The sequence below is a fragment of the Halichoerus grypus genome, chromosome 8, assembly GCF_964656455.1.
Source record: "Halichoerus grypus chromosome 8, mHalGry1.hap1.1, whole genome shotgun sequence".
NCBI classification, from domain to species: domain Eukaryota; kingdom Metazoa; phylum Chordata; class Mammalia; order Carnivora; family Phocidae; genus Halichoerus; species Halichoerus grypus.
The window spans coordinates 69,864,988-69,888,571 of record NC_135719.1 but is presented as its reverse complement, the minus strand read 5'-3'; the positions used below and the strand labels follow the sequence as shown (position 1 = coordinate 69,888,571).

Genomic DNA, 23,584 nt, shown 5'->3' with positions numbered 1-23,584 from the left:
TTAGCATGACTTCTTCAGGGTTCATCCATGTTGTAGTGTGTATCTGTATCTGTATTTTTTTTTTAAGATTTTATTTATTTATTTGATAGAGAGGGAACACAAGCGGTGGGGGTGGGGTGGGGTGGGAGAGGGAGAAGCAGGCTTCCCGCTGAGCAGGGAGCCTGATGCGGGGCCGATCCCAGGACTTTGGGATCATGACCCGAGCAAAAGGCAGGCGCTTAATGACTGAGCCACCCAGGTGCCCCTGTATTGTTTCTTTTATTGCTGAAAAATAATCTTCTGTGGATATGGCACATTTTATATATCCATTATATATTAGTTGATAGACATTAAAGTTATTTCCACTTTCTAGCTGTTATGAATAAGGTAAGCCTGTTCTTTCTCCGCTTAATTGTTTTGGTACTCTTGGCAATTGAAGATCATTTGATAGAAATGTGGGTGTATATTACTAAACTCTGAATTATGTTCAGTTGATCTCTGGTTTGCTTTATGCCAATATCATCACACTGTTATGATGACTACAGCTTTGTAGTAAGTTTTGAAATTGTGAAATACGAGTTTTAGAGAACTTCATTCCTATTTTTCAAGATTTTTTGGGTTATTTTGAGGTCCTTGCATTTTTTTTTTTTTTAAAGATTTTATTTATTTATTTAATTGACAGAGAGAGAGAGAGACAGCGAGAGAGGGAACACAAGCAGGGGGAGTGGGAGAGGGAGAAGCAGGCTTCCCGCGGAGCAGGGAGCCCGATGCGGGGCTCGATCCCAGGACCCTGGGATCATGACCTGAGCCGAAGGCAGTCGCTTAACCGACTGAGCCACCCAGGTGCCCCAGAGGTCCTTGCATTTTCATGTGTAATGTTAAGATCACCTTGTGAATTTTTTTACAAAAATCCCAGGTGGGATCTTGATAAGGAAGTATTGCTGTTGTACCAATATTAAGTGTTACAGTACATAAATGTAGGGTATGTCTTATTTAGGTTGTCTTTAATTTCTTTCAACAGTGTTCTGTAATTTTCTGTGTACAAGTCTTACACTTTTTTGGTTCAGTTTATTACTATTTTATTCTTATTGATGCTGTTTTTAATGGAAATAGAATTTTTTTCTTTCATTTTTGATACTTCTCATTTGTAGAAATAACATTTTTTGTGTATATTGATCTTGGATACTCTTGCTAAACTCATTTATTAGTTCCAGTAGGTTTTTAGTGGTTTCCTTAGGATTTTCTGTATACAAGATCATGTCATCTGAAAATTTCTGAATAGAATATTTTACTTTGTCCTTTTCAATCTGGGTGTTTTTTATTTACTTTTCTTTCCTGATCACCTGGTGGAACCTCTAGTACAATTGAGTCTAAGTTGTGAGAGCTAACTAAGTTCTTACCTTGTTTCTGATCTTAGGAGGTAGTATTTCTTGTGCAGTCTCAGTTTTCTCAGCTGTCTGAAAATTGTCTATCTTTGAAGGCTTCTTTGGTAATCTGGAACATTAGGTTGACTCTTTCAGTACTGTACTCTTTCAATACTATCATTCCATTGTTTTCTGGCTTACATTGTTTCCTGTGAGTAGTCAGTCTGTTCTTGTTGTTTCTCTAATGTGTCTTTTTTCCTGATGTTTATAAGACTTTTCTCTTGATCTTTAATTTTCGGCTGCCTGATCTTTATGTGCCTAGGTTTGACTTTCTTTTTATTTATTCTCTTATGTATTAGCTGAGATTCTTGGATCTGTGGGTTAAAATCTTTCACTTTTGGGGTATTTTTGTTCATTTTTCTATCCAAATGTTCTCCTTTCTTTCTAAATGCCTTTTAGGAAGTGCAGTTAGTACTATATTAGGTCGTTTGGTGTTGTCCCACAGATTTGACACACCTTTTTTTTTTTTTTGTACCCTTCATCTAGGTGATTTACTTTAATAAATTTTAGCTTCATGTTTCAGATGTGTTAGGGGTGGAATTGGACTCCTCTGCGACGGGAACTTGGAATCTAAGTTGTGGGAGAGTACAAGTTCTTGGTTTTCAGGCCAGCTTCCTGCATCACTGCTGCTTATTCTGCGGAAGTGCTCTGGAGGGTAATTGGTGGGAGTGAGGTCTAGTTTTCTCTTTGGGCTTCTCTAGATTTTAGTCTGCTCACACTCAGGTATTGAAAGTTTGACTGATTTCTCTGTATCTTACTAAAGATCCTTTATCTATCACTGCTTTTTTTCTTTGTGCACTTGTGCTTCAGGCAATGTAAATGGTACTCAGGGTTTTTATTTATTTATTTATTTACTATTTATTTATTTTTAAAAGCTCTTATTTATTTATTTGACAGAGAGGCACACACAGCGAGAGAGGGAACACAAGCAGGGGGAGTGGGAGAGGGAGGAGCAGGCTTCCCGCGGAGCAGGGAGCCCGATGTAGGGCTCGATTCCAGGACCCTGGGATCATGACCTGAGCCCAAGGCAGATGCTTAACGACTGAGCCACCCAGGCGTCCTGGTACTCAGGGTTTAAAGCAGTATTCATCTGTGGCCAACTGGAGAAGGCTGGTCCCTCTCTAGAATTCAGTTCATTTGGACTTGTGACTAGAGGTCTTTGAGGTCTTTAAAGAAGAGAAGGGTTTTAATTTACCTAGTGTTTTCTAATTGTTTTGACAGAATTGATTGTCTTTGTGATCTTCCACATTCTAACTGGAAGTGGAAGTCCTCCATTGAAGGATTTGAGTAAGGTCAAGATCTTAAGTTGTGCAAGGAATGAGTAACTACGCATTGTTGTTAGGGTTGCTTTGTGTGTATTTGAGATTAATGAAAAATTTTACAAAGACAAGTGACTTTAATTGGTTTAGTGAGTAGTTCTAACAGGTCCTCAAGTTATATTGGACAATTTATATGTTTTCAGTGGTTAATTGGGAGGAGGGGGAAGCTAAAAAGATGATTTTTTTTTTTTTTATGAATTATAAACACTGAGTTTAACTGGGTTGTATGTACTTGCCTTCAACTACCCTCCCCTTTTATTTTGGAAGAATTAATGGTGGATTCATTACATTGAAAGTGAGTTTTTCTATTTTATTTATTTATTATTGTTTTTTTTAAAGATTTATTTATTTATTTGACAGAGAGAGACACAGTGAGAGAGGGAACACAAGCAGAGGGAGTGGGAGGGGGAGAAGCAGGCTTCCCGCGGAGCAGGGAGCCCGATGTGGAACTCGATCCCAGAACCCTGGGATCATGACCTGAGCTGAAGGCAGACGCTTAATGACTGAGCCACCCACGCGCCCCGAGATTTTCTATTTTAAAGTTGACAATCACCTGGCAGCAACATTGTGAATATACTAAGAAACTACTGGCCTGTACATTTTTAAATTGTTAAAATGTTATGTTTTATGTTTTTTTTAAAGATTTTATTTTTAAGTAATTTCTGCACCCATCGTGGGGCTTATAACCCCAAGATAAAGGGTTGCATGCTCTAGCAACTGAGCCAGCCAGTTATGTTTTATGTTGTATGAATTTTATCTCAATTAAAACAGATCAGGCAGTTTGAAAGTCCTTTCCTGATGTTTATTGCAATTCTTAGTTGTAATGGACACTTGTTTGCTTTTTATTGTTAGTGGTTAATTGGTGTGTGGATTAGTTCTAGAGTTTGATTTTGGGTCATTGCCAGCTGACTTTCAAAATTGAGTTTATTTGAAAAATACCATTAGTAAATAAGTGTTATATCTTTCTTTTTATTTGTTATAAGGTTACTTACTAAAACCTTACTCTTTATATAGTTTTTATGAGAAATTGATGGAAAGGATAAAAGTGTGATGTTGATAAACTGCTTTTGAGAACTTTGCTAAGTTATACAGTGTTTTTTGAAGAATGGCTCATGATATCTGATGTGTCACTTGGTTTCCAACAGTCTTTCTTTTTTTCCTCCTGAGCCTTAATTTTGCCCTTTTTAACCTCCCTCCCCTGTCTCTTCAGTCTTGTTGCCAACAATTTTGAAGACGGTTCCCATGTAGTGTCACCATTAGACCCGAATGGAAACTTCAATGTTGTTATTAAAGAGGAGCCTGTAGATGATTATGAATACGAACTTGCTGAGTGCCCGGAAGGGGTAACTATAAAACAGGAAGAGACAGATGAGGAAACAGATGTATACTCAAACAGTGATGATGATCCTATACTAGAGAAACAGCTAAAGAGGCACAATAAAGTTGATAACCTAGAAGCTGACCATCCGTCTTCTAAATGGCTACCAAATAGCCCATCAGGTGTTGCTCAAGCTAAAATGTTCAAGTTAGACGCTGGAAAGATGCCAGTAGTCTATCTGGAGCCCTGTGCTGTCACCAAAAGTACAGTGAAGATTTCTGAGCTCCCTGATAACATGCTTTCCACATCTCGAAAGGATAAATCTTCTGTATTGACAGAATTAGACTATTTGCCTACGTACATTGAAAATTCCAATGAGACTGGCTTCTGCTTAGGCAAGGAATCAGAAAATGGTCTTAGAAAACATTCACCAGATCTCAGAGTGGTACAGAAATATCCCTTACTTAAAGAGCCTCAATGGAAATATCCTGAGCTATCTGACAGCATTAACACAGAAAGAATACCTGACAGTTCAAAGAGTTCAGCTGGGGACCCATTTTTAGGAAAAGAGGACTTGGGCAGAAGGAGAACAACTGTGCTTAAGATTTCAACAGCCTCCAAGGTTGTGAATGCTAATCAGAATGCCCCTTCAAATGTCCCTGGAAAAAGAGGAAGGCCGCGAAAATTGAAACTCTCTAAGGCAGGGCGACCACCTAAAAACACAGGAAAATCTTTAACTTCTACAAAGAACACTCCTATGGGTCCTGGGAGTACCTTTCCAGATGTGAAGCCTGATCTGGAAGACGTGGATGGTGTTCTCTTTGTTTCCTTTGAATCGAAGGTAAGATTATCATTTTCAGCATTTCTTTGGAGGTCAGATAGTGATTCTGGAATTGTATACTGGTTGATAACTAACTTAGAATCTTGTTTTTTCGAATGCACCTGCTAGGTGAAGATGTATGTGTAGGGAGGGGAGTGTCTCCAAAATGTTTGGTTTAATTAACAGGCACCACTTAAGGTATTTTGTTTGAATGGATTTAAATGTCTGCTTTGATTTCAGTTCATGATTGTTGAACTGCATTTAGCTGGAATTTTAAAAATTGTTGGATCTTACTGGAATTTACATCATTATGGACTCTAAAAAGGCATACATACATGAAAACTTGACTATTTTAGAATACCCCATCCTCTGATTTTCATCAACAATAACAGAATACCACTGGAGAACTAATATTGTCTTAGAAATTCTGTTGTCTCACACATAGATAGTTTATTTTACTGCAGCTCTCCAACTACATTATTTTTCTTTTAGATCTTTATAGAAGCCTGGTATTTCTAAATTGGCTACAGAGAGGTTGAATTCTCTTTAGCTGGTCTTTTCCTCTCTGTTAATTGCTGAGTAATCTGTCTTTACATAGGCTGTAAGAAATCAGTACGTAAATTGGCATAAACAGTTTTATGAGCATATGAGCCTATTCAGATTTTTTTGCCTTTTTCCCTTCTGATTGAAATGCTGTTAATGTAGAACATTTAGAAAATACCGAATCAGAAAAAAAAGGTTCCTGGTTTACATTTAAACTTCTAGAAGTGATAGGAACTTCTTTCTTTTTTTATATATAGGAAGCTCTTGACATTCATGCAGTTGATGGGACAACTGAAGAACCCTGTAGTCTTCAGGCATCAACCACAAATGACCCAGGTATTATATAATAGTTTAAAAGGAGAGATATTTGGGATTTGGCTCTAGAAGTGAAAAATGCAGTGTTTCTTTTTCTTAGTATATAGCAACTTATTTTGTTATTGTTTGTTTTCTGAGTAGGTTGCAGAGCAAGAATTTCCCAGTTGGAAAAGGAATTGATAGAAGATTTGAAGGCCTTGCGGCATAAGCAGGTGATACATCCTGGTCTTCAAGAAGGTAATATTTAAAAAAAAAAAAATACAAGCCAGTTTTTAATTTTGTTCTCTTTTTTCTCTTTTTTCCCCTTTTCTCCCTTCCCGGTTCTCCTTACCCATTTTTGTTTTTCCTCCTTCCCCCCCGCATCCTTGATTTCATTTCTTTTAGTGCCTCTCTCAGCTTGTGTTTTTCTCTGATTCTTTCTCTTAATTTAAAAGCTTCTCTAGGGTTGTTTTTTTTTATCATAACAAAAACATTTCCAACTCTGAAGATATTGTCTCTGTGAAGCATAATATCTTACACATTTAAAAACTATCATAATAAAGTATTTTCTTCCCTATTTCTCATTTTTAAGTTTTAGTTGCTTTTGTTTTTGTGTGCTTTTTTTTGTGTGGGGGGGTCCTACTTAGTAATATGTAAGTGTGTAAATAGAATACTTTTCTCATTGTGTGACTCTAAACATATTTTGTGTATTTCATGTATTGCCTGGGACGTCAGTTAAAATTTTCACTATTATCTCTATTTTGTTGTAATAAATTATCTTGGCTTTGATTATGTTGCTTAATCCTGTATTTTAATACTGAAATCTATACTAGTCCTACTTCTGACGTATGGTCAGAAGGCCGGTAGTAGCCTAACACTATGTCACAACGCCTACATCATTCACCTTACTTCATTTTTATCACATAGGCATTTTATCATCTCATATCGTCACAAGAAGAACAGTATAATATTTTGAGAAAGACCACACATTCCATAATTTTTATTGTAATATATTATAATCTATTTTATTATTTTCTCTTACTGTCCCTAATTTATAAACTTTATCATAAGTATGTATGTCTAGGAAAAAACATTGTGTGTGTGTGTGTGTGTATGTGTGTGTATCAGGGTTTGGTACTAGGTGGTTTCAGGCATCCACTGAGGGTCTTAGAATATATCCACTGTGGGTCTTAAAATGTATCCCCTGCAGATTAGGAGGGATTGCTCTATACTTATTACCATCATAGGAACTACTGACGTTGCCACTTGCTGTAAATGAGAGATTGTAAACCATGCCCCAGTTTTTAGTTTCTTGTATATTTGATTTTAGGTGTGCTTTTTGGAGTAGTTTATTGAGTTTTTGACTATTAGTCAGTTCCCCCCCCCCCCCCCCCGCAAAGGATTGTTGAGCTGATTTACATTATATAATGGATCATTTATATGAGAGTCTAAGTAGTATATGCTAACAAAATGATTTATAAAATGATCATTCAGTTTCTAAATCAGCTAGTAATACTTGAAGAACTTTTGCTTTAATATGAGGCTGCTTGTGTGACAGTGTGGTCTTAGAGGGGTACTGTGGATTGTAATGGGACAATTACAGTCACATCATAGTCTTAATAGTAAATAACATTATTGCTTATTGTTAGCTTTCATTTCTGCTATTTTAATAATATTCTCTTACCTCTATCAGTTAATTTTTCCTTTATCTTTTTTTCTCCCTCCTACTTCCATATTTTGTTAGTTATGTACTCTGATAATATGTAAATATCTTTCAACTTGATCCCTACCTTTGTTTCCGTCTTAGTTCTAGAGGTAAATATGTTCAGACCTGCTGGTCTTTTTGCTTTGGTTTGTTTGCCTATTATTTCCTGGCTGGTTAAGGTTTGAGTTTGTTTTTTCCTTCTCCTACATACATTGTAGTCAAATCTAACTTTTTCCTCTGCGTAATTGTGGTTCAAAGTCAAATGCTCCTGGAAACTAAGCAGGTAGCCAAATAAAATTAGCCTGGTTTTGTGTACGAGGTTGGACTCTGGCAGGCTGGAGCACAGGTGCCTCTTCTAAAGGGGCAATCACATCTGTGGATTATTGTCATATGGGAAGGTTGGCCCAGTATTTTCAGAAATTCTCATTGTTCAGTAAAAACTGAAGTCAGCATTTTTATGTAAAGATGCTCAATTTCTAAGTGGTAGAAGCTGATACTAGTCTTTTGGGCGAAGCTTTAAACACTGAGCCAAACAAAATGTGGGTGAACCATCAGTTTTCATCTGCTATACGGATTCTGCATTTGGTGTCATGTACAAGTTTTTACTTAATCTTCATGTTGTTAAAATTAATTCAACTGTATTCTTACATAGTTTTATATTTTTTAAAAGATTTTATTTACTTAGAGAGTGCAAGTGGGGATAGAAACAGAGGGGATAAGCATACTGCGCTGAGTGTGGAATCAGACATGGGGCTCAATCCCAGGACCCCACGATCATGACCTCAGCTGAAATTAAGAGTTGGACACTCAACCAACTGAGCCACCCAGCCGCCCCACATAGTTTTATTTAAAAAAAAAAAAAAAAAACCAAAAACCAAAAAAAACCCAGTTAAATCTGTAATTCATAAGGTACTATTCATAAGGTGTGAGGTAGAGATCTGTTTTGGGTTTTTCTCTCTGTTTTGTTTTGGCAGATATCCCTTCACTCCTCAACCTTTGTTAAGACTTAGAATTTCAGAAAAATAAGTTACACTGGCTAAGTATTTGTAGTAACTGAGTGATCCCAATCACAGGTGTCCCTTTAAGGTCCCTCTCTAAAAATTGATGATTGAAATAATTTGTTAAATTTTACTCCAATAATGTCATATTTCTTTGCTTTTCTGTTAATTGTGGAGTTACATTGTTTTTTAGAATATAAGCACTTAAAAATCTTTGAGCTGGAAACTCAAAAAACTTGAAAAGATTTTTGAGCTTGCTTTGAAGTTGTGGAAGAAATGTTAAGCCTGAGGAAGTGTTTTTACTGGTGGTGGTAGTCTTGTTGCTAAAATAAAATAAGAATCTTAATTTTGTTTTCCACAGAACTATATTTTTTTCTGTCTCCTGTACTACCTTTACTACATCCAGATTGATTTATTTCCTATCAACCTGAAATTATCATCTGTTTTTGAACTCTGAAGGTATTTTCGTAGAAGCATTTCTACTTCACTGCTACCAAGTGAATTCTATGTCAATTTAAAAATTTTTTAAAAAGATTTATTTACTTGAGAGAGAGAGAGCACACATGGGGGGGGTATGGGGGGGAGAGACGGGGAGAGAGGAAGAAGCAGAGTCCCCGCTGAGCAGGGAGCCAGATGCAGGGCTTTACCCCAGGACCCTGGGATCATGACCTGAGCTGAAGGCCGATGCTTAATGATTGAGCCACCCAGGCATCCCTAAAATTTTTTTATTTTAGCTAAGTTTTAGGTTTGTAGAAAAATTGGGAACGTAGTAGAGTTCCCATATACTCTTCATTCTGTTTCCCTTATTATTAACATCTAACATTAGTGTATTTGTTACAGTTAGTGAGACAATATTGATATATTAATATATTTTTAAAAAATTTTATTTATTTGACAGAGACAGTGAGAGAGGAAGTACAAGCAGGGGGAGTGGGAGAGGTAGAAGCAGGGTTCCCGCTGAGCAGGGAGCCCGATGCAGGGCTCTATCCCAGGACCCTGGGATCATGACCTGAGCCGAAGGCAGATGCTTAACGACGGGAGCCACCCAGGCGCCCCTTATATATTAATATTAACTGAGGTCCATTCAGATTCCCTTACTTTTTTTGTTCCAGGATTCCATCTAGGAAATCACATTTAGTAGTCATGTCTCCTTAGGATCCTCTTGGCTGGGACAGTTAACTAAAAAAAAAAAAATTTTTTTTTTAAGATTTTAATTTATTTATTGAGAGAGAATGATAGATGAGAGGGGGGGAGAGCCAGAGGGAGAAGCAGACTCCCCACTGAGCAGGGAGCCCAACACGGAACTCGATCCCGGGACTCCAGGATCATGATCCAAGCCAAAGGCAGTTGCTCAACCAACTGAGCCACCCAGGCGCCCTGTTTACTCAAATTTTTAAATTTTTAATGACCTTGACAATTTTGAGGAGTACTGGTCAGATATTTTGTAGAATGTCTCTCAGTTGAGTTTCATCTGATGTTTTTCTCAAGGTTAGACTGAGGTTATATGTTCATAAGAGGAAGATCACAGAGGTGGAATGTCATTCTCATCCCATTGTATCAAGGGTACATTTTATCAACATGATTTATCACTGACCTTTCCATGCTGTACTCTTTGGAAGGAAGTTACTGGGTAGTCCATATTTAGTGAGTGGGAAGTTATGCTCCACTTTCTTGAGGTGGAGTATGAGCATAAATTAATAGGAATTTCTCTGCACCAGAGAGTTACCTTTTTCCCCAAATTTTTAAAAAGTTTTTATTTTAGGGGGCGCCTGGGTGGCTCAGATGGTTAAGCATCTGCCTTTGGCTCAGGTCATGATCCCAGGGTCCTGGGATCGAGCCCTGCATCGGGCTCCTTCCTCGGCGAGAAGCCCGCTTCTCTCTCTCCTTCTCCTGCTCCCCCTGCTTGTGCTCTCTCGCTCTCTCTGTCAAATAAATAAATAAAATCTTAAAAAAAAAAAAAGTGTTTATTTTAATTCCAGTTAGTTAACATACAGTTATATTAGGTTCCGATGTACAGTATAGTGATATATCAATTCCATACATCACCCAGTGCTTATCACAGTACACACCTTAATCCCCATCCCCTATGTCCCCCACCCCCCCACTCCTCTCCCCTCTGGTGACCATCAGTTTGTTCTCTATAATTAAGAGTCTGTTTCTTCATTTGTTTCTCTTTGTTCATTTGTTTTGTTTCTTAAATTCCACGTATGAGTGAAAATACATGGTATTTGTGTTCTCTGATTGACTTACGTCGCTTCACATTGTACTGTAAAGTTGTTGCAACCTGTCTATTATATCACTAATGAACTTTTGTCAGTTATAATGTTAAATTCCTTTATGGCCATCTTTCTAGAGCTCTGTGACAATTTTTAGTTAAAAAATATACTGAGCGTAGTGTTAAATTGACGGTTACCTGGAGCTTTTCTGTTTTATATATATTTGCTTTTCTGTTCTGTGCTGGTTAGTTACATAGGAGTTTATTCCTCTTGAATGTGTTTTTGTGGGTCCTTTATATTTTAGTGTGTTTAGCTGGGGCAGGCATTTTTTAAAATGCTTTATTTTTTAGAGAGAGCGCGAGCGCGCTGGTGCGCACATGCGCACAGGCAGGGGGAGGAGCAAAGGGGGGGGAGAGAATTTCAAGCAGGCTCCATGCCCAGTGTGGAGCCGATTGGGGGCGCAGTCTCATGACCCTGAGATTATGACTGAGCCAAAGCCAAGAGTCAGTTGATGCTTAATCAACTGAACCACCCAGGCATCCCAGGCGTTTTTTTTTTTTTTTTTTTTAAACTATGGTGAGTCTGCCTTTGAACCTGAAGTGTATCTTTTTTTCAGTTCTATCTTTAGGAGTCTTTTTTTTGTAATGGTGTGATAATATGTTTTTAAGAAGTAGTTCCTAATCTGGTGAAAAGGTAAAAGCATTTAGAAGTTATAATTTAGTTTAAACCGTCATATGTGGAAAGGATTTTATGTTTTTTGGGGATATGCTTTCTGCGAATTATTTAGTTATCTTTTCTGCAAGTTACTCTTCATTCATAGGAAACCAACTAAGTCTAAGGTCTCTCTAGTATGTGTTAAATGGGGAAGGACTTTCTTGCAGGGCAAACATTTCAGGATAGTATAGATAAGCTAAATTGGGAATTACTTTGAACATGGTTTATGTGCCATTGACTTCTACTTTTATGGCTTTAAAAATATTGATAGGTATATTTAAAATAAATTTCATCTTTTTGTTGTTTTTAGAACTTGCTTTCACTTTTGGGGGAAAGTGGAAGTTTAAAATACAAGTAAACACAGACAAGCAAATAGGAAAAACAGTCTCTAAATTTGATTGTGTGGGGTCTAGAGTTTGTAGGTCTACATACGGGTACATTTTTTATCAACTTAATTCCTTTTTTTTATCATCTATGTAGGCAGCTGTTCTGGCATTTTTTGGTCAATAATAAGTATTTTTCTCTTCTCAAAGCACTAGAATATCTTATTTTATCCTTTATTTAGGATTCAGTTCTCACTTGAATTTCTGAGTATATTGCTTTGTGGTTCCACTCTGCTATCCCTTCCCACCTTTCCTAGTTAATTCTACTTATTCTAATTTAAGAATTACATACTCAGTAAAATTTTACCACATTCCCTTGGGCTTTTCGAGTGTTACTTCTTTTTGCTTACCTCTCTTGGGACTTATTTACGCCATTATAACTTCTAATGAGTCAGTTGGGAAAATAACACTAAAGTTCCTTGAGGTCTGGGAAACGTCTTTTATCTCTATTACCATCTGTATTACAGAGTATTTCATAGAGAAGGTACAATAAATTCTTAAAACATAAAACCCGGTGTGGTGGATTAATATTTTAATTGATGAGGAAGTGAAGGCCATGAGAAATTTAGCCCAAATACAAGATAGAAACCAGTTGTTTTGACTTCCAATTGTATTTTTACCTGATTGATTGGAAACATGAGGAAAGAATTACTTGCTTAAAAGATTTTATTTTTGGGGTGTCTGGGTGGCTCATTTGGTTAATAACTGTAGAGCTGGTTGTCTCCAGCTACAAGCAGCCTCAGGTTTATCCCAGTTTTTTGTATAATTATCATTTTTTAAAAGATTTTATTTATTTGACAGAGCACGCACAAGCAGGGGGAGCAGTAGAGGGAGAGGGAGAAGCATGCTCCCCACTGAGCAGGGAGCCCGACGGGGGTGGGGTGGGGGGCCTTGATCCCAGGACTGACCCGAGCCAAAGGCAGACACTTAACTGACTAAGCCACCCAGGTACCCCTAATTAATCATTTTATGTGCCATTATACAAGAAGGATTCATAATAACTAAGTGTATCATTAAACTTCTTAGTAAATACCAGACTGTACAGACGAAATAGAAAATAAATTTATTAAAGAGTATTAGATGACTTACACAATCTCCTGAAAAGCCAGAAAAACACACTCTGGGACTGTGCAGTCAGAAAAATGCCCACATTACTTTTGTTGAATGCTCATACAGGCGGTCCCACAACACTGGACAATCACCACCATTTTAATATGGACATTGCACACAGTATATGTAGAGCTAGGACCTTGGTTACTTCTGCCTCTAAAAATTCTTTACTTGGCCAAACACCGTCACCCTTGTTCACACAGTTCTGCGTAGTATCCCTTCATGGTGCTCTTTCCCAAATTGAAGTCTTTCATGGGTATAGCTGATTGGCAAAACCTGTGTTACATGTCTGCACATAAACTGCAAGGGAAGGTGGAAAATGAATTTTTCCTAACACCCACCTTGCAGAGGTTGGAGTTATAATGGAGAAAAGTAACAGCTGGGGGAAGGGTGTTGGAATATTTTGGGCAGCCACAAATATGTCGAGCACTCACAATATCCAATACAATTTGAACATGAACATACCCCAATATATAGCAATTCAATTCCTGGTTAAATGTCACAAGGAAAAGCTAAATGCACTAGAGAAGCTCTCACACATCACATATGTGATGCACATTGTACACAATGAATAATTACACTGGAGCATTGCTTGTAATTATTAAAAATAGGAAAAAACTAAAATGGGTGAAGGGAGCTGGGTGATAACAGGCTTCCAGTTAGGGAATGAGTAAGTCACAGGAATGAAAGGTACAGCATAAGGAATATAGTCAGTGGTATTTTAACACTGTGTGTCAGCTATACTCAAAAAATTAAAAAGAAAAATAGGAAACAACCTAATTCTCATCTGTAGAAGAATGGTGAATAAATTGGGAGTACTATATATTCATAATCTGGAGTAGTGTATAGTGGTGAAATAAATGATCCAGAGATAAATCTGTCAACATAGACAAATCTCAGTTGTAAAATGTTAAGGGGAAAAAAACCCACCAAAAGCTGTAAAAGGATATGTTAAGTAAATACTTTCCCAAAAGATTACCTCTTAATCTACAAATAAGTTATATTTAAGGTTCAATTAACCATAAATATCACTAATAATTATTAGGGAATTAGGAACCATAATTCGGGCCAGAAGCCTTAGTCTATGGCAAATTTGTATTAAATGTTCTAGAAAGTCTCTGGATCACAAAGGATCTTAATTCTTCTCTGTTTATGTATTAGTTATCCATTGTTGCTTAACAAATTACCATAAACTGAAGATACATACTGTCTCGTTTTCTTTGGATTGGGAGTTTGGGCATGGCTTAACTGGGTTCTCTGCTTTATGTCTCACAGTGCTTCAGTCAAGATGTCAGGTCTGGTTTCTCCTCAGAGGCTTGACTGGGGAGGATTCTGCTTCCAGGTTCCCTCAGGTTGTTGGCAGAATTTATACCCTTGCAGCTTTAGCAAGATGGGTGATACATGCACTCATATTATCACTTACACCAAATCATGTACATCCCATCCCTTTGGCCACTTTTTGTATGCTAGAAATAAAGCACAGGCCCTATCCACAATCAAGGGAAGCGGAGGAGGGAGGATTACAGAAATACGTAATATCAGGAGGTGAGAATCATGGGGTCACCTTAAAATCCCTCTGCCACTTTCTATTTTTATTTTCTGCTCTCCACTCTGTCCTGTACCCTCTCCCCACACCTCAAAAGTTTAAAAAAAAAAAAAAAACCAATGTAATTTGTGGTTCTCTTTCCTTGTAGTGGGCTTAAAATTGAATTCAGTGGATCCGACAATGAGCATTGATCTTAAGTATTTGGGAGTACAGCTACCTTTGGCTCCAGCCACTAGCTTTCCTTTCTGGAACCTTACGGGAACCAACCCTGCCTCTCCTGGTGAGTGTGTAGTATTTGTAAAGTCAAAGTTGTGTTATAAATAAAAAAACTACCTTTGTTAGAGACATTTAGGATATTCTAAGGTAGATTTTTTTGCCTAGTGGCATAGTCTTAATGACTTATACATTTTAATTTTTTTTTTTTTAAAGATTTTATTTATTTGAGAGAGAAAGAGAGAGAAACAGCATGAGAGGGGAGAGGGTCAGAGGGAGAAGCGGGCTCCCTGCTGTGGGACTCGATCCCAGGACTCCGGGATCATGACCTGAGCCAAAGGCAGTTGCTTAACCAACTGAGCCACCCAGGCACTCTGATTTATACATTTTAGAATAAGTTTTAATAATTAGATATTAAATATTAGCTGGCTTGAATTTTGGTCATCTCATTTACTTTTTCTTTTATAGATGCTGGGTTTCCCTTTGTTTCTAGGACAGGGAAGACCAATGACTTCACCAAAATCAAGGGATGGAGGGGAAAGTTTCATAGTGCTTCTGCATCTAGGAGTGAAGGTAATCAGCTTTTTAAAAAGTTGTAAATGTGGTCTGAAACATGTGGCCAAAGCCTTTTGTTAAAAGTAAGTTTTGGTTGTTTTTCTTCATCTCTTCTTTGCATGCCTTAAAATAAATGGAAAATAATTGTCTTGCCAATGTCTGTTCATTCCCTATGTTCCATATCCCTAACCATGTCAGGCTTGAATAATCCCTGAACCCTTTTTTAATTGTACTTCCTTTCTGTTACTCCTACAGTTATTTTTTTCATTTTCATTTTTTAGTTTTTGTGGGTGGTGGGGGGACACAGAGGGAGAGGGAGAAAGAATCTTAAGCAGGTTCCATGCCCAGTGCAGAGCCTGATGTGGGGCTCGATCTCACAACCCTGAGATCATGACCTGAGCCGAAATCGAGAGTTGGATGCTTAACTGAGCCACCTGGGCTCCCCACTCCTCTAGTTATCATAAGCATCATTCTCAAGTATTATTTCAGAACTGTATACTTCAGAGTTGTAGAGTGATTCCTGACAGCATTACACTTCCAAGTAAACTTCTAACCCAAATGTTGTGACTGTATGCCTGTTGGTCTCCTTTCTTAGTGCTTTTCCTACTGCACTTATTTGCAGTTTACATTCTAGCCAGATAAATTTACCATGTATCCAAAATAGTTTTTCTCATCTTTGAATCTTTGTACAGTGTTATAATAGTATAATAGTATAATAATAGTATAATGCTTGTCTACTACATTTGCTTTTTCACTCTTTAAAAACTAAATTTTATACTCCTCTTTTTTGTGTCTGTGTGTTTTACATCAGAGTCCAGGTACTACAGTCTTTTAAATAATCTCTTGGTGTTCTGTTGAGGTTTGACTTAAGTATATTTTTTGCTCTTATGTTTTTACTTAAATGTGGTTTCTCTGCTAAGGTCATAAGTTGTCAAAGGTTGTAGACTCCTAATGTTAATTATTACTGTTGTTAGCACTTCACAAAAATTAATGTAAATATATGTAATGAGATGGTTTTAGATAATGGGGGATTTTAATGTAATGAATATATGATTCCATCTCTTCACTTGGTTTAATATTACGTATTTTTCCGATGTTCTGAGGAGGGACAATTTAGAAGATTCAGTAGCTTATAACTTAATACTCTTGGCCTTTTTAAGTGTATTTTTCTAGAGATCTAAAGATCTGCCATATATATAAGTATCTGCATCTCTTTATTTCTAGGTGGAAATTCAGAAGGTCCACTGAAAAACCGTTCTGCTTTCTGCAGTGATAAGCTAGATGAGTACTTGGAAAATGAAGGCAAGCTGATGGAAACAAGTATGGGTTTCTCTTCTAATGCTCCCACATCTCCTGTGGTATACCAGCTTCCCACCAAGAGTACCAGCTATGTACGAACGCTTGACAGTGTACTAAAGAAACAATCTGCCGTTTCCCCTTCTACCTCCTACTCTTTGAAACCTCATTCTGTGCCCCCTGCTTCTCGAAAGGCAAAGTCTCAAAACAAACAGGCAACTTTTGGTGGCCGAACTAAATCATCTTACAAATCCATTTTACCCTACCCTGTTTCACCAAAGCAGAAACATGCTCATATGATTCCAGGAGATAAGGTTGCCAAGAATTCTTCAAGTACCATCTCAGAAAATCAGGTGAATAACTTTGTTGTGCCAACTTTAGATGAAAATACATTTCCAAAGCAAATTAGTTTGCGGCAGGCACACCAGCAGCAGCAGCAACAGCAACAGGGAACTCGCCCTCCAGGCTTGTCTAAATCTCAAGTGAAGCTAATGGACCTGGAAGACTGTGCACTTTGGGAAGGAAAACCAAGGACCTATATCACTGAAGAGCGAGCGGATGTATCCTTAACAACGCTGCTTACTGCTCAAGTAAGTATCTCTTGGTTTTTTTAGAAGTGTATTAGTTCATGGTTGGAAAGAATTAGGTTAGTGAGGGGAAATGGGAATGGGCTTTTTGGCGGAAGGATGGGGCATTGAGTTACTTTCCTGATAGGATAATTAAGGAGATTGTCTTGTCTTCCGTATTGTTCTTTATAACTAGACATCTTAGTGTAGATCCCCTCCTGCCAGTAGAGGGAGACAGTACAGTTGTGCTTTTGGGAGTCTTTCACCTTGTATAAAGTCAGCTGGCCATTCTGAAAATCTCTAATTTCATTCTCTAGCATGTGGGCAAGTATGTTTGCTAATCTTGTTAAAACCGCTTTGAAAGTTCTCCTTAAAAGGTACTACATTTCAGAAAATTTTTAAAAATTACAAACCTGTGGAGAAAAAGCCTTTGTGTTTTATAAAATTTTATATTGAGAATTTTTCACTTATTGATTTACCTATCTTAGCAGCCTCTGGTGCATGTGAAAAGATACAACAGCATGTGCCTAATTTTTTTTTTTTTGTCATGAAATTTTTGTGCCTTAACCTTCCATTTTTAAATTATGTGACTAAATTCTAGACCTGAAGATCATGAGATGTTGGGATTAAATACACAATGTGTCCTTTATTATTAATCATCCCTAAAGACTGTTATGTACATATTATCCTATTCCCTTTTTATTAGTTACTGGAAAGCAGGTGTCAGCAAACTATTTTCGTAAAGGGTCAGGCAGTAAATATTTTAGGCTTTGTAGGCCATACACACTCTGTTGCATTTACTCAACATTATGTGTGATTTCTACTGAGAATAAATTCATCACTATTGGTATTCTGGCTCATAATTAATTTAAATAGTCTCTTGTCTGTGCTATGCTTTAGAAAGGCAGATTGTTCAGAATCCTGGTTATATTTATGTTCCATCCTTTAAATATACTGCTAATCTTGTGCTATTAGTACTGAGTGTTCAGAGTCCAAAAAGGCAGACTAGTATTTGACTTGTAAGTTGTGGGTGGTGTTGGGACATAATTCAGTAGATTTACAAATTTTTATTTTAACTTTAGGCGTCTCTCAAAACTAAACCCATCCACACAATCATAAGGAAACGAGCCCCTCCATGCAACAATGACTTCTGTCGATTGGGTTGCGTGTGTTCCAGTCTAGCTTTGGAAAAGCGCCAGCCTGCTCACTGCCGCCGACCAGACTGCATGTTTGGCTGCACGTGTTTGAAAAGAAAGGTGGTTCTTGTTAAAGGAGGCTCCAAAGCTAAGCATTTCCAGAGGAAAGCTGCTCATCGTGATCCAGTATTTTATGATGCTTTGGGAGAGGAGCAAAGAGAAGAAGAAGAGGGAATCAGGGAGGAGGAAGAACAATTGAAAGAGAAAAAGAGGAGAAAGAAGCTAGAATACAGTGAGTATTAATTGAGAGTTAAAAGTGTATAGTTTTATTTTTTTAGAACAGTTTGGTTATTTCAAGTATTACTGTTATTTTAATCCTTCAATCAGTGGTCTAGTAAGAATTTTGAGAAATTCTTTTTCTTAAATGTTCTTTCTTTGTGGCTTGTGTGCACGCACACACACACACCTTTTTTAAATGTAATTTTTCTTTTGAAGATGGCTTTTTTGTGTTCCATTTGAATCATTCTCTCATTTGGACTTCCAGAATGCCTTTGAAGCTTCACCTATCTTTCTGTCTCCCTTTTCTTCCCATGTTCTTTGAATATGCAGATGATCAGTATAACCCATCACTCCCTCCCCCCCCCCCCAGCTTTTATTGAGGTATAATTGACAGGTACAATTTGCATATGTTTAAAGTGTACAACATGACTATTTGGCATATGTATACATTGTGACATGATTATCACAGTCAAGTCAGCTAATATATTTCATTATTTTCTAAAAAAAAAAATTTGTAACAAGACCCTCTGGTCCTGGTTTGAGCCATTCACCAGGTGATTGGAGTTTTGGGGACATAAGGGCATAACTGAGTTAAGCATTATGTACTATTTTGAAAAGCTTATTTTTCCTTTTTGATAAAATATTAAGTAGACCCACCAAATTACATATTGTATCATTCTTGATTTTTTTCCTTTCTACTATAGCTTTTTATTTTGTTCAAATAACGTTGAATATATTTTTCCCTTACAACTGAAGATTTTTTTGCTTCTTCGTTTAGGAGACTAATATTCCTTTTTTGGCAGTTTATATTTACATTTGCTGTTGATTGCCACATACTTATTTCAGTCATAGTAGATGTTTAATATTTCAGTGTATGTTCTTCCAGGATTTTCTGTTAATACAGTTGTGTGTATACACACATGTTTACATAGAAATGGAACTGTGTGTATGTGGTATCATAACCTTTAGAAGTTTGGTATCATAAAGTCATGTTTTGTTTTCCATATCAACAAGTATAGACCTATATTATAATTTTAGTTTTAATGGCTTCATATTATTACAGTCCTTTTGGTCAGACATTTAGCCTTTTTATATTTTCTTTATTATAAACAGTACAGTGATGAACATCCATGTTCACGATAGGCTATTAAAAGTGGAATTGCTGGGGCAGTGAGAGCACTTTGAAGGTTTATAGATGTTTCTAGGGTTGTACCAAGGTACATATTTACCAGTAGTTGGATAGTGCTGGATTTTCTATACTCTTAACACTGAATAGTTCAACTGATAGGCAGAAATTGATATTTTGTTTTAAAATTTATATTTCTTCAAGTAGTAGGTTGATTGTCCATTTGTCATAAACTTTCTTCTGTAAATTTGACTTTTTGAATTCTTTGCATGTGTTTTTCCCTACATTTCTTTTAAGATTTCATTTATTTATTTGACAGAGAGAGAGAGAGCGAGCACAGGCAGGGTGAGCGGCAGGCAGAGGGAGAAGCAAGCTTCCCGCTGAGCAGGGAGCCTGATGTGGGGCTCGATCCCAGGACCCTAAGATCATGACCTGAGCCAAAGGCAGCCGCTTAACTGGCTGAGCCACCCAGGCACCCCTTTCCCTACATTTCCAAGAGCTTCATTTTTCACAGGTTATAATTTTGTAATTTATATTTTAGTTTTGTTAATAGTCCTTCCCTGTTCTCTCATTTGCTCTGAAAAAGGAAAAAGCAGGGATGGTTAAGTCTAGTGGTCTTTTTAAAAAAAATTTTATGGTTTCTGTCTTTGGAGTCTTGCTTAGAATGTCTTTATCTGCAAGATTTAAAAAAATACTAATTAGATTAATAAATGGGCTTAAAATAAATAATATGATCTGGAATTTATTTGGTGTGAAATTTGTAGTAGGGAATCTTTTCTTTCTAATATGGCTAGGCAGTTTTACCATGACTTACTGTGAAGAAATACTTTACCTACTGGCTTAAAATGTCACCTGTCATTTAGTAAATTGAAAAATATTTATGTCTGTGCCTGTTTCTGGTTTCTGCTATTTTGTGATCAGTGCCAGGCTATTCTAATTGCTATTTCAGTGTTTAAATAAGATATTGCCTCCATATACCTAAACGATCTTTATATAAATAAGATTTAAAAGGTTTAAAATGAAATAAAATAGAAAATTATTAGTTTAGTTCTGTGTATCTCCTGAGTTTTTTCCCATTTTGCACTTTAAAGCAATACTTTTCCATTTCAAAGTAACAAGAATAAGTTACAGAAGCCATGTAAGTATGAAAAGTATGTATCTGTTAGGCTTTATTAATTTGCTTTTTTGCTTAAGTGTATTTACCCCGTGTCTTATTCTTGACCTGAATTAACTCCAAAAGCTAGCCAATTATCAAAGTAGTTTTTGTTTTTCTCACTGATACTAGACCATTATAAAAAACATGTCTTACTGTGCTCTAGGAGCCATCAGTTTTCTTGTACTGTTAGGGAAGATGAGGAAAGGAAGGAATATATTTTTGTTATGACTGCTATGGAAAAGGAACAGAAATAGGGAAGAATTCTTGGAGGCAAAAATGTTGCTGAAACCAAAACCAAACAAAAATAGACATAAAAACTGGAAGAAGATGAAGAAATCTTTTAGTCTGTTTTGAAAAAAGGTAGGTGAGAGAAAAAGATTGATTTAGAGAAGTTGTAGAGGTAAGAAAATGAAAGAGGAAATACTCAAATGATGGAAAAAGTATCCCCAAAGGACATGAAATTTCAGTTTTAAAGGGTCCCCTGAATAGCAGGCAATAGTAACTCTAAGAAGATTCTATCTAGACACATGTTTCTGACATTTGTAGCATTAAGAATAAAGAAGATATTCTGATCTCTTTTAAAGAGAAACCACTTTGCTTAGGAAGGATTTAAAATCAATTTGATGTCAAAGAGATCATCATCATCAGTAATTAACACTGATTTAAAAAATTAATTTTTAAGTGTACTCTTGATTAAGAGTACTCTTTAATCCCATCCCCTATTTCCTTTCCCCCAAACTTCCCCTCTGATAACCATCTGTTTGTTCTCTATAGTTAAGCGTCTGTTTCTTGGCTTGTCTTTTTTGTTTTCTTTTTTGCTCATTTGTTTCTTAAATTCCACATGTGAGTGAGATCATATGGTATTTGTCTTCCTCTGAATGACTGGTTTCACTTAGCAATATACTGTCTAGCTCCATCCATGTCATTGGAAATGGCAAGATTTCATTTTTTCTTATGGCTGAATAATACTCCATTGTATATATATACCACATCTTCTTTATCCATTCATCAGTCAGTGGACACTTGGGCTGTTTTCATAATTTGGCTATTGTAAATAGTGCTGCCATTAACGTAGGGGTGCATGGATCCCTTTGATTTAGTGTTTCTGTAGTTTTTGGGTAAATATCCAGTAGTGTGATTCCTGGATCATAGGGTAGTTCTATTTTTAACTTTTTGAGGAACCTCCATACTGTTTTCCAGAGTGGCTGCACCAGTTTACATTCCCAGCAACAGTGCAAGAGGGTTCCTTTCTTCCCCCACATTGTCTTCAACACTTGTTGTTTCTTGTGTTTTTGATTTTAGCCATTCTGACAGGTGTGAGGTGATATCTCATTATAGTTTTGATTTGCATTTCCCTGATGATGAGTGATGTTGTGCATCTTTTCATGGTCTCTTGGTTATCCCTCTTTATGCAGAGCACTCTATGAGGGTTATACCATTTAAATCTTAAAACCTGTTATAAAAGGGCTTCTCCATTTTACAAATGCTGCACTAATTGTTTGCTTAGAGAGTTTATGTAACTTGTTCCCCAAGGTCAACTTGGTTTTAAGGGAGTGGTAGAGATTTGAACCCAAGTTTTTCTGACTTGAAAGTCTTCATGTTTTTTTTTCTATTGTATAAAATATGATTTTTGATATTTAGCCTTCACCTGATCATCTGTTTACCCTTTTGTATGTAAAAAAAAAAAATACTGCTGCTAATGTAAAGGCACTGTGCTTAGCTACTATGGGTGGTACCAAGAGAAAGGATAAAACATGACATTTCTGCTTTCTTAAGCCCACTTAGAGTTTTGTTGGAGACTTGTCTCTATCTACAAGTTAACTATGTAAAGGGAAGAAAATAAAATTGATACCTGATTAGGAAAAAAGGAGAACACACAAATTACCAATATCAGGAATGAAAATTGACATTACTACAGACATCCAAAGGTTAATAGAGAACAGTTTAATGCCAATAAATTAGACAGATGAAATGGACAAATACTTTGTTAGACACAAAGCTACCAGACTCACTCAAGAAGAAATAAGTACTTGCTTAACCCCTATACATATGAACTTGTAGTGAAATACTCCACAGTAATGACTCTAGGTCCAGATGCCTTCACTGGTGAATTTGCAAACATTTAAGGAAGAAATAATGCCCATTTTATGTAAATGCTTCCATAAAATGATCTTATTCTATGAGACCAACATAATACTGGTTTGATACTCAAGCCAGAAAAAGACATTACAAGAAAATGGTAGAGTACTATCTCTCATGAACGTACGTACAGATTATAAATACAATTTTAACATAACAAATCCAGGAATATATTTAAAGAATAATACATCATGACCAAGTGGCATTTACCCCAGTGGTGCATGGTTGATTTAACATTTGGAAATAATCAGAGCATTGTTCACCATTATCATAATAGACTTAAAAAAGAAAAAGGCCATATTATCATTTCTTTTTTAAAGATTTTAGTTATTAGAGCACATGTCGGGGGAGGAGCAGAGGGAGAGGGAAAAGCAGACTCCCCACTGAGCAGGAAGCTTGATGTGGGGCTCAATCCTGGGGCTCTGGGAACTTGACCTGAGTGGAAGGCAGACACTTAACCAACTGAGCCACCCAGGTGCTGCCATATTATCATTTCAATAGATATTTTAAAAAATGGACAAAATCCATTTCTGGTAAACATTCTTAAGCATAACAGAAGGAAACTTTCTCAATCTGATAAAGAGCATCTATGGAAAACTCTACAAACAACATATTAATTGTGAAAGACTGCTTTCCCCCCAGTGATTAGGAATGAGGACAATGTCCTCTTTTGCCATGTCTATTTAAAATTGTATTGGAGGTCCTAGCCAGTGCAGTAAGGCATGAAAAAGAAAATGCATCCAGATTGG

At 36.8% G+C, this 23,584-nt stretch overlaps 1 protein-coding gene across 18 annotated transcripts in view; it reads left to right on the top strand.

The window, feature by feature from the left end:
* Positions 1-23,584, top strand: part of MGA (MAX dimerization protein MGA) — a 165,027-nt gene that overhangs the window by 92,914 nt on the left and 48,529 nt on the right. For all 18 annotated transcript variants that reach the window (XM_078079497.1, XM_078079496.1, XM_078079498.1 and 15 more), the window contains exons 3-9: positions 3,933-4,881; positions 5,661-5,739; positions 5,860-5,955; positions 14,518-14,649; positions 15,051-15,155; positions 16,362-17,023; positions 18,082-18,427. In XM_078079497.1, coding sequence (XP_077935623.1) covers positions 3,933-4,881; positions 5,661-5,739; positions 5,860-5,955; positions 14,518-14,649; positions 15,051-15,155; positions 16,362-17,023; positions 18,082-18,427 — 2,369 coding nt within the window. The remainder of the gene's footprint in view (positions 1-3,932; positions 4,882-5,660; positions 5,740-5,859; positions 5,956-14,517; positions 14,650-15,050; positions 15,156-16,361; positions 17,024-18,081; positions 18,428-23,584) is intronic.